The following is an 11,234-nucleotide window of genomic DNA, read 5'->3' as shown; positions in this document are numbered from 1 at the left end:
GTCTGATGAAATAAGGTTCCCACTTATTTGATCTGTAATAGTGGATCGGTTTCTACATATTTTTCTTTTCGTTTAGATTTTCATGGTAAATTGGATAGCACCAAGACAATCGTTTTATCAAAACTATTTAGTACCTTATTATATTGAGCGAGATTATGTCAGGTAAAAAAATCCATGATCTTAACTGATAAACTATTTTAAGTTATTTAAAAGAAGGCATAAGTGAAGGATCCACATAATATTAACATAACATCTGTATGTTATCCTTCTTCTCTATGTTGTAGGTGATCGCCCGTGTGGTCTTTTAGTTTCTTAGAGTTACATGTTAGGTATTGTTGAATTTTTGTTAGGTCATATATTAAATAAAGAATCATGAAAATCACATATAAATTTAATAGCTTCCCTTTATTCTTATGGTGCAAGCTTCAAAAATACTGGAACTGATCTTGTGTAACAGTTTTTATGTAATATAACCATTTATTGTATGTTTAATGTTTAATTATTTTTTTATTTAATTAAAAATTTAACATTAAGATTCCACGATGGGTACTTTAAAAGACACTTATTATTTTTTATTTATTTATTGTGTTTCAGTTATTTTTACAAAAGTAAATTTCAATGAAGATATTTCCAGAATAACAATTAAATTGATCTATTACGTTTTACAGAACAAATGACTTTAGAGAATATTAAACAATTAAGATATATGATTAGCATGCTATTTATGTACAACATTTGTATAATTAAAAGTAATTCTTTAATCTCTTCAATGTATTTAAACATAACAACATTAAAGTGATATTTCCTAGCAGTTTACCTAACTAAAATTGCATATGGAATGGATCTGTTCATAATCTCTACATAAACATATTTATATGTGCTGTTTTGTATTTTATTATCAGATCAGATTCTGTTATGGTAAACATTTCACAATAAAAATATATTTTTGCTACTTGACCTAACATGTTTCAGTCCTTTGTTAAAAACGATGGATTATTATCTAATAGTATTAATAAAGTAGTAACCTTGGTATATTCATTAATTTAAATTGAATTAACAATGTTTTTTTAGTAACGTAATTTTTTTAGACTAAGCTTGATTCAGCTTTACTGCCAAGCAAGGTATCACATACTTTTGTTATCAAAGTTTTATAATAATTTTACTTTGTTATCAATTTTTATTACGTTTTTGAGATGAACATAATAATAAATTTTATACAAACATTAATATTAATTGTAATTTTTTAAAATATTGAGACTAGGAAAAAAATCAATAAAATGGCATTAAAAATTACTACCAAAGTATTAAGTGACAATTTTAAAACAAACTTTTCAAAAAATTAACAATCCGGATTTAAATTTATGCATGTAATATCCTAATTCTATTTGTTTAAAGATACTAAAAAAATTAAGAACTTTATTACAATTAACGTTATTACATTTATCATGTAATATTCCATTTGTCTTTATATTTTTTAAAATTCAGCAATATTTTTGTAAATTTATATTTCATTCTAAAATACAATGTATCATATCCTTATTAAAAACGTAAAATTGCTATATTTTTTTAACGCTATGCTATATTATATATAATAAAATCTTTTAGGGGTATAATGTGTGATGTCATATCATAAAATATCACATAGCTTTAAATTATTAAAGATATTAAAAATCAGATCGGCTGTTAAGCAGGATTGATCTGTTACAAATTGTCGAAACATGTATGAAATATGAGAACCTCCGCAATTGCAGAAATTTTGTATTTTCATCACTTTTAAAAGTATTCATCTTTAATTCACTAATAAATGTATGATCCCATCTGCTTATATTATATTAAATTCACTCCTTATCAATTCAATTACTGTACATAAAAAACGTTATTTGAAATTGACATAGATTATATTATTATCTACACTGGTTTCTATCATTATGTTTTATTTAATATAGATAAAGTGTAGGCACATCAGAGAATATTTTTTTAATTTTTGCCTATTTTTTAAAGTTATTAATCTAAAACTTTATTGGGCCAGATGTTTTACACGTTCAAGTAGCGCATCACAAGTTTTCTTAGCGTCGCCCAACAACATAGCAGTGTTAGGATTGTAGAATATGGGGTTGTCGACAGCGGCGTAGCCAACACCCATCGACCTCTTCATTACCACGACCTAAAAATGTAAAAAGTGTTGTTATGATTAATTGTTACTATCGGTTCCAATATACAGAATTAATATTTTTATTAAAGAAATAACAATCTAGTTTTATATGGGTATCTGAAATGCCCTGTACAATTTTTATTGCTATGCTGCTAGTTTACTTAAAATATATGTCAAATTTACATAATAGACCAGTGCTTCCTAACCCCTTTGTAACCATATTCCTAAATAAAACTATGTGTACCTAGAGAGGTACGGTTACCAGTTTGTTAAGGCAGAGGCCTTAACAAACTGGTAACCGTCTCCTAAAACTGTGTTCCTAAAGATCTATCTATTGTATTGACTTTGAAATATACGTTGTACTAGTACGAACACCATTTAAACATTGATGTGAAATTTTATGATCTTTATATTATTTTTATTAATCTTAGGTTAATAGGAGTTTCACAGTTCAATTTAAATTTGATATTGTGGCGGTACGCGGACTTTCAGTTTAATAGTATGTAACACATAATGTAGCGTAGTGTAATTGTATGTAGGAGGTAATTAGGTAAAATTTCATAGTTTGCTTATTAAAGTTTTTAGTAAAAAAAATATAATAACATATGAAATCTTCCCAATCCAGACCCCGTTACAATATACAGTAAACATTTTTAAGAGTAAATTGTTTAACTACACACTACTTCGTTAAAATAATTTTCACAAATCCTTAGTGGTTCATGTAACACATGTAGGGAATCAATGAGCTAGACGCTTGTGATGCATTACATTACCTGATTCGCTTTCCACACTTTAAGTACAGGCATACCAGCAATGGGAGAATTTGGATCATCTTCAGCGGCACTATTAACTGTGTCGTTAGCACCTATAAGAGTGAAAAAAATAGTATTACCACTGTGAGAAAATAAACATGTTGGTGACAAAAATGGAAATTGATTTTTATGTAATTTAATGATGTTGAAGAGTAATTAAAAAAATAAATTAAAAACTAGTTTTTATTTTCGATCAGTAATTTACAAACTTAACACTGTCTATTATTAAGTCTGTAATATCAGTTTAAATAACTAATACTTACCAATTACTAATACAAGATCGGTATCTGTAAATTCGTCGTTAATTTCTTCCATTTCAAAGACATCATCATAAGGCACCCCCGCTTCAGCAAGCAAAACATTTAATTGCCCTGGCATACGACCTGAAATTAAACATTAGTTTTATATTAGTAAAAAGAAAAAATAAGAATTTTTTTGTATGCTTCTGAAGCAGAAATTTTACCTGCAACTGGATGAATTGCGAAGCGTACTTTCTTTCCAGAATCTTTTAAAAGATCAACTAGCTCCGCAATTGGATATTGCGCTTTCGCTACACACAGACCATAACCTGTAAAAGTAAAAGAATTTTTAATAACAACAAGTATTATAATTTTTTAAAGAGGTATAGAAATTTCCAACTACCTGCATGATAACAAAATACATAAATAATTGTAATAAATTTTTAACGTCAACATTAGATACTCTTTTTAAATAGAACTATAGTTTCTGATATTTTACCATAAATATCCTCAACGAGTGTTCATTAACCAAGATGATATTAGATAAATTAATCATGAGTAATGTATTACTAGGGTTGCAATAAGCAAACATATTTAATTTTCTATTTTGTCAAAAATAGTATTATAGTAAATTGTTTTATATATTGCTGTTGGCGTGCTTATTTGAAATTCATCAATAAATATTGTAACCGGAAGACTGCGCCGTGAAAGAGTCATTTAGTGCCAATTATCATGCCAAAACTGTACAAGAACCAAGACAACATAGAAACAAAGGGTCAACCATTTCCTATGTAACGTTGTTTAATGAATGATAAGTAGACATTTTGTTGGTAGCGTTAGTTTATAAATTAACGTACCGGGTGTGATGATAATAGATGAAGCGCGGTGTATGAGGTCTGCAACTGAATCAAGGTTGAGCTCGGTGTGCGTGGCGCCGGCCGGCCGTGCGGAACCGCCTGTCGTTACGCCGTATCCGCCCAAAATGACGTTTGGTAGAGAGCGGTTCATTGCCTTTAATTAAGAATACAAATACAATACAAAAAACTGCCAAGTTATAATTTGCTATACATATGAAAAGAAAAACAGTTTAAAAATTAAGTACTTTTTGTAAAATTTAATCATGAATCACTGAAAGATTGTATCAGATAAATAAAATACTAATCAGAACACAAGAATTAATACATAATTTTGTAGGAAACACTGATATCAATATCCAAAAAAACTTATTCTATTTTAATATTGAAAAAATTATCCATAGAGTTTTAATAGTACAAAGTTGTCGAGGCTATAATAATTTTACAATTTATTGCAAAACAGATAATAAATAAATATAACAGTACATTGTTGTTACCTTGCACATTATGTATGAGAGTATAGCACCAGAACTTCCAATAAGTGCACCAACTATGGTCATGAGCGAATTGTTCAGCATGAAGCCTTCCGCGCACAGCGCCCATCCAGAGTAGCTGTTTAGGACCGTGATTACTACTGGCATATCAGCACCTACATTGAAAAGATGTATAATTATATATATAACTTAGTAGACGCGTAACGATATCGACCTATTCATATATTGTTGATGGCACTTTTAGCGTATTACACAAACGAGCTAAAACAAGTAAAGTCTAAGTTAATACATTTTTTAACAATGTTGTACAGATATATATATATATATATATATATATATATATATATATATATATATATATATATAAAGTTTTGCATACAAAAGATATTTATTACGCTTCTACTGTTCTTGGGTTAGATATTTCTGAATATTTCAATGAAAACTGCAAAAATGTAAATTACTCTGTAATTTCATCAACATTATTATTCTCATTTGAGTTATAAGACCATCCACTATTGGCCTGCGCCTAGGTTTCCAATAGGACCATCAATAATTTATTTCGGCAAAAAATGAGCCACCAGAAGGTATGCGCTTTAAAATTAAAGTTAATTACCTCCTATTGCTGCTGTAAGGGTGAGCCCTTGAATGCCACTTAGTATAGCCGCGGCGGATAATAGGGGAAGACCGGGTGCTTCAGGCATCGCTATAAGTGCTCCACCGCAGCCCAGCGAGCCCGCCAACAGCCCCGCGTTGATAGCGTGCCTTCCAGGAAGCATTAGCGGAGCCGACGACAAAGAACCTTGCAACTTCCCATAAGCCACTAGTGAACCACTGTCAAAATTATAATATTTTTATGAGTAAGAAAGATTAATGTGAAGCACTTTTGTAAGAAAGTAAAGAGACGGGTGGTTATAGTGAACATCAATGATAATACAAAATTTTAATGTTGTGTTTATATACGAGTACCTATTTTAAGGTGAGCTAATAGTAAGCAAAATTTTTCTTCTTTTACATAATATCAACTATTTTAAATTGAAAAATAAAGAATAAGATATCCGAAGTCGTATAGTAATAAAAATTATATTAACAGCAAGCATGCATGCTGTTAGTTGCCTCATGTATACATATCTCTATTTTTATAGTGTGTTTTAATACTTAACATTTCATTAATAAATGACTAAATGTTAATTTGATACAATGAATACTAATTTGAGAATAATGTGCATACAGCTTTCTGAACGTTGTTTGCAATTATTGTATTATTATTAAACAAATAATTCTAAAAGTATGGAGATGTAAAAGTTTGCACTAAAGTTAAAATACTTACGTGAAAGTAATGCCTCCAATATAGGTACCGAGGAAGAGAGAAGTCTTGAGAGTTGCGGCAGTGGGATCAAGGGCCATCGCTGGGAAGTCGTGCATGTACGTCGCAATACATGTTAGTACAGCTGCCATACCCACCAAGCTTAAAACATATTATACATTGAAAAGAAATCAAGTTTATTAGAATTTCTATGATTATTTGGCATTTTTAATTAAATACTTTGGTTTGTTTTGGTTTAAGATATATGTACCTTAAAATATATTACATTATAACCATATGTAGATTCCCATAATTTAGTTAACCACTTGTTATTTGTAAGGCATGTAATTGAGATTATTAAAATATATCATTATTGTTAATATTTGCTCACGGGGTTGTACATTATTTATAACAATAGAGACATTATATTAAAATTAACAAGTATTTGTACCTATGGAATCCAGCAACAAGCTGAGGTAGGTCTGTGATTTCTATTTTCTTAGCAATGACACTGCCCAAGAGACCGCCAATACCAGCGACGCCAATCATCTGTGCGAGCACCTCCGCGTTAGGAGTCATGGCGCCTAATGTTGCCGCAATGCCTCCCGCGACGCCGATCTGGAACAATTCTTATGTGTTATCGTGTTCAAACAACACAATGTATGGAGAAAATCTAATAAAGCAATCTCATATTACTAAAGAATCATCAAAACGGTGACCTAGCTTAAACCCAAGTTGCCTCGTTAGTTAAAAAAATGTACAATAACAGATAGAAATACTAAAGATTTGGCTTTAAGCCCATAGTAATGTTTAATTTATCTGTAATTGTAGACAGAAACATAAGTACTACATATTAGAAATAAATAATAATAAAATTTTAATAATAAAAAATTAAAAATTAACGTTATGGAACAGTAATTAATTATGTAGGAGTTATGTTTAAAAAGTCCTTATTGTCTCACTGTCTTTACAATGATCAACAGATCAAAACTGAAGTCATCAAGATTACAATGAGCGGGTCTTGAGTCGAGTCTTTTAGCTGTCACGCTCTTATGCATGCCTTTTCTAATCATCGATTGCATTGTTTATTAATATTCTTAAAAATAAAACTATATAGTATAGAATATACCATGCCGAGATAGTTTCCTTTTCTTGCAGTGGTTTGGGAGCTCAGACCAGCGAGCGCACCCACGCAACACAGGGAAGATGCGAGGTACGCCATTTGATGAACTTCTGGATACCCCTGTATAAAAATATACATACTAAATATTAATTCAATCGAGTCGAAAAGTATCTTCTACAGACTTCGTTCATATTTATAATAAAATATAGGAACAGGCATGTTAATATCTTAATGTAACTTGTTATGTTTCTATAACAATAACAAATGTGAAACAAAATTTTATAAGTGGATTTAAAATTCTTCTGATAGATAATACTATATCTACACTATTATAAGTAGCTGCCCCATCAGCCTTCACGCTTTTTAAGTTATTGGCCTTTCCGCGGTGCAATAGAAAGATCAAATAGATAAAATGTATTTCATAAGAATCACTATATTTATTAAACTTCCTAATAATAAATGGGGATCATTATTAAAAAACACTGTGTTTAAATTATAAGTTGTTAAAATCATGAGTCGACATTAGTTTTTAAATTAAAAGTATTTACTGAATTAGACCAATTTTTTTTCGAACTGTCGCTGCGCCCAAATGGCATTTGCAAAATCCACAGGATTGAGGTGAGGTGGCAGGGAGCAGAGGGCCTAGCCTAAGACCTCTTTTAAGGTGGCGAAGCTAGTGGGTACATTTTATTATTTTACAGAATTTTCAGGCCGTTGAGCTCTTAGATCGCTTCGGTGGACCACCAATGTATTGAATGCGCGCAAGGGCTCCCATGAAAGGACCTCGGCTTGCGTTGTCATTCGTAGAAAATATCCGCCTAGCATTCTGACACAAAGGCGCCCAAGAGGGCTGTACCACGGATGTTCGGATGCCATTGCCTGGATAATAGCTACAAACAGGTCAGCAAGTGTTAATGCAGGAAGAAGCAGCGGAAGAAAGTTCATCAATGCTTCTATAGCAATGCATCCGTGATATACGGATACGTGTTTAAATCCGACGAGGCCTGTTGGTCATCGAACGTGGCTTGGGTTACTGTCGTCGCGTCGTCTCAGGATGGTGCAGCGTTTGAATGTAGTGTTACAAATTTACTACATACCTGCATTGCAGTGGTAATGTAGCCCCCGAGCAATGCGGCTGCCGGTATTCCATACAAATATCCATATTCTGGTGGATCTCCAGGTCTAAAAAAAAGTGGCAAAAAGCAGCTTGATACTTAAGTTGCAATTTTGAACTGTAAATTGGAAAACTATCACTATACACTAGAAACTTATTTTTAAAACATTGTTAAATATTAATATATTGTGAAAAATAACGACCTTGTCTGAATACTCTGCATAATAATAAGCATTGTACATATTTTTAATCTAAAAAATATACTTTAAAAGTACAACGTTTTGCTCGTTTTTTTTACCTTATTTAACACTACTGCCCAAGTTGCATTTGAGGGCGCCTAGCCTAAAAACTCTTTTAAGTTAGCGAAGCTTGAGAGCAGATACAATTTAAAGTAAAAGTGAAGCCAATTGATTGTGACAGCCATATAAAATTAATTTACGACTTCTAACAGTTATTAGCGCAATAAAAGTAGATTAAGTTAAAACAACAATGTCGTTATTTATATCCTTATAATTATACAGTCCATACCTTTTGAACATATCAAGCATCCGCTGCGTCACTAAAAATCCACCGAAAACGTTCACGAAGGAGATTAGCGCTGCTGTACTTGCTAGCCACTGTAAAGTATAATTGTAATTAACACAATTACAATTGAAATCTTTGAGTGTATATCTAATGTTTTATGACAGAAAAGAACTAACACAGCACCCATTTTTCTTGCTTTCAGATTCAGATAACTTTGTTTTTTTTTTCACATTTGTTTTGCATTTTTTATTAAAAACTGAGTAGCATGAGATTGAAATGATTGTGTCAAATATAAAGACATAAACTAAACAGCACTTTAAAAATATGGAAAGAAATTTAAAGCTACATTGGTTAAATAAATTTACGTTTAAAAATGTAAGCGTAACCTTCACTGGTCAGAGAGGCACCAAAGACTTAACATGTATTTAAATCATTTCAATGTACATTCTATTCCTTTAGTTCAATATTCATGATCACATATATTTTAAAATACAAATATATTTATGAATATATCTATATAGGTATATATATACACACACATATGTATTGAATTTACCTGTACAGGTGTTTCCGGGACATATCCACCGCCCATAAGCAGAAGTCCACCCACAGCTGTAATGCCAGACACCGCATTGGTGACAGACATCAATGGCGAGTGCAAGGCCGGCACCACTCCCCAAACCGTGTGGTAACCCACCACGCCTGGTGGTATTTCAATTAGTCATTAGTAATATTCAAAATATACATAAAATTAAAAAGACACATAAAACCATTATACCATACCATTAATTGTTACTTGAAGATAATGCAATAAAATATTAAAAACTAGTTTCCATTTTAAATAAAATATATAAGATTAACAAATTAAAAATATAGCAGAATTAAGTATAAACAATGAAATTTTTAAGTTAAAAATATTGTTTTAGTGAAATATATTAAAGTAATATTAAAATTACCTGCTAAAGCTAGAGTTGTTGTCATTGTGGTAAATGCAGGGTTTGGCGATGCTATGCCAAGTCCAATTAAACTGGCTAAGCCTGCAACAAAAATACAAATCATTAAATTCTTTATTAATAACAATAACTATTTGGGTTACTATTTCAGTTTCCAAACTTATTGATTAACCTGTAGTTAATAGTTTAACAAATTTTTAACCACCCATCTCATTTGCTGTTTTGTACTTAAAAACTAAATACTTGATCTGTTGTCACAGTGAAGTACTTCATTTAGACTTGGAACCCAACAGATATAACGTTTTACACATATTGGCAGTCAGAAAAAAAAAAAACTTTTATAAAAACCTTCCAAATGTTATGCTGATATTTGTTAATCGAAAATGAAGAAATTGGTTCATAATGTAAATGTTCATTCTGTAATAATATTTTTTTTATCTTAAATTAGATTTAAGACGTTATTTGAAATATGTACATTATTTAAAAAACAAAATTACTATACAGAAAATACCTGTAGAATAAAGGAAAGTATCCTTCAAAGTCTCATTGAAAGGATTGGGCGCAACGGTCTTAGCAGCGGCTGTTGCTTTAGTCGCAGTTGTTACAGGCGCCATGCTGGGCGGAGGTGGAGGTGGCCAAAGTAGTTCACCCGCCTTAAGCACTATGGCTCCTCGAGTCACTTCATCCTCCAGGTTGATGTGAAAATGATCATTGGATCCTGTAACACAACAATGTTTTTCAAAAGATTATAATAAGCTCATTTCTTAACATCATTTCAGGTGCAAGATATCCATTGTTGGACATAGAACTACCCATAGATTTTCTTTTGATTAATATTCAGGCGTTTTTTTGCGGAAGTCCATCCTAAGTAAGAGAAGGACCAATATACAGCATGGCGGAAGTAGCTATATATTGCTCCTTTTCTTACTTAATATTCCTAAAATTACCTAGTTTGTTGTCGAGGATTTTGCAACCAAGACACCTCAAATGATTTGTTCTAATGACGCCATTAAATTATAAATACTCAACATAATGTCAGTCGATTGACCACGATGTACAATTACGAATTATAATTAAGACTGTGTTAATTCATCTTGTCTCGGAGTCCCTCAATTAAAGTTTAAGGCCCCAACTCTAACCACCTTTTATTGCACTTAAAGCAATTAGACTCTAACCAATATCACTGCTATATCTATATATATTTGAAGTATCATTCAAATTAGAATGATTGTAAAATATTCTTATCAAGTATTTTACCTACCTTTTCATGTTCGTAAATATTATAATATGCGGCAATTTTTCGATAATATTAACAATTTTATGTTAATTTTACTTCCTAGTAATGTACTCACCAATGCTTAAAAGAAAACCAGAGATATTGTTAGCATAAAGAGTGGAAGCGTGAGCAGGCATGCGACTAGGTAAGTCTGTGAGTCCAATGTGTGTGACGCCATGTACTTTCGTGATCTCTCCCTTTTTAGTTGTTTCTATGTTGCCGCCCATTTCTGCGGCCAAGTCTACGATCACACTGCCTGGAGCCATATCTTTAACGGCGTCCTAAAAATATTAGTAAAAACATTACATTATCTATATACATGACAAAAGGATGATTGTACATACAAAATAGTTCAACTTTAAAACCTTATCAGTAATGTTAGTGAAAAA

The 11,234-nt window shown here is 31.3% G+C and overlaps 1 protein-coding gene across 2 annotated transcripts in view; it reads right to left on the bottom strand.

The window, feature by feature from the left end:
- Nucleotides 1-562: 562 nt before the first annotated feature.
- Nucleotides 563-11,234, bottom strand: part of LOC137929520 (NAD(P) transhydrogenase, mitochondrial-like) — an 18,035-nt gene continuing 7,363 nt past the window's right edge. For both annotated transcript variants that reach the window (XM_068772511.1, XM_068772510.1), the window contains exons 8-23: nt 10,922-11,126; nt 10,081-10,287; nt 9,573-9,653; nt 9,173-9,318; nt 8,620-8,708; nt 8,075-8,159; nt 6,984-7,097; nt 6,306-6,472; nt 5,879-6,016; nt 5,165-5,382; nt 4,555-4,706; nt 4,061-4,214; nt 3,428-3,532; nt 3,228-3,347; nt 2,926-3,017; nt 563-2,164 (exon numbers count right to left, since the gene is read on the bottom strand). In XM_068772511.1, the coding sequence (XP_068628612.1) occupies nt 2,018-2,164; nt 2,926-3,017; nt 3,228-3,347; nt 3,428-3,532; nt 4,061-4,214; nt 4,555-4,706; nt 5,165-5,382; nt 5,879-6,016; nt 6,306-6,472; nt 6,984-7,097; nt 8,075-8,159; nt 8,620-8,708; nt 9,173-9,318; nt 9,573-9,653; nt 10,081-10,287; nt 10,922-11,126 (2,220 nt within the window). In that variant the 3' untranslated portion in view covers nt 563-2,017. The remainder of the gene's footprint in view (nt 2,165-2,925; nt 3,018-3,227; nt 3,348-3,427; nt 3,533-4,060; nt 4,215-4,554; nt 4,707-5,164; nt 5,383-5,878; nt 6,017-6,305; nt 6,473-6,983; nt 7,098-8,074; nt 8,160-8,619; nt 8,709-9,172; nt 9,319-9,572; nt 9,654-10,080; nt 10,288-10,921; nt 11,127-11,234) is intronic.

This window comes from Battus philenor, unplaced genomic scaffold, assembly GCF_028537555.1.
Source record: "Battus philenor isolate CCGP_79_NKW_IND1 unplaced genomic scaffold, ilBatPhil1.0.hap1 SCAF_5, whole genome shotgun sequence".
NCBI lineage: Eukaryota > Metazoa > Arthropoda > Insecta > Lepidoptera > Papilionidae > Battus > Battus philenor.
The sequence above is the reverse complement of the archived record's forward strand: the minus strand, read 5'-3'. Positions and strand labels throughout refer to the sequence as shown.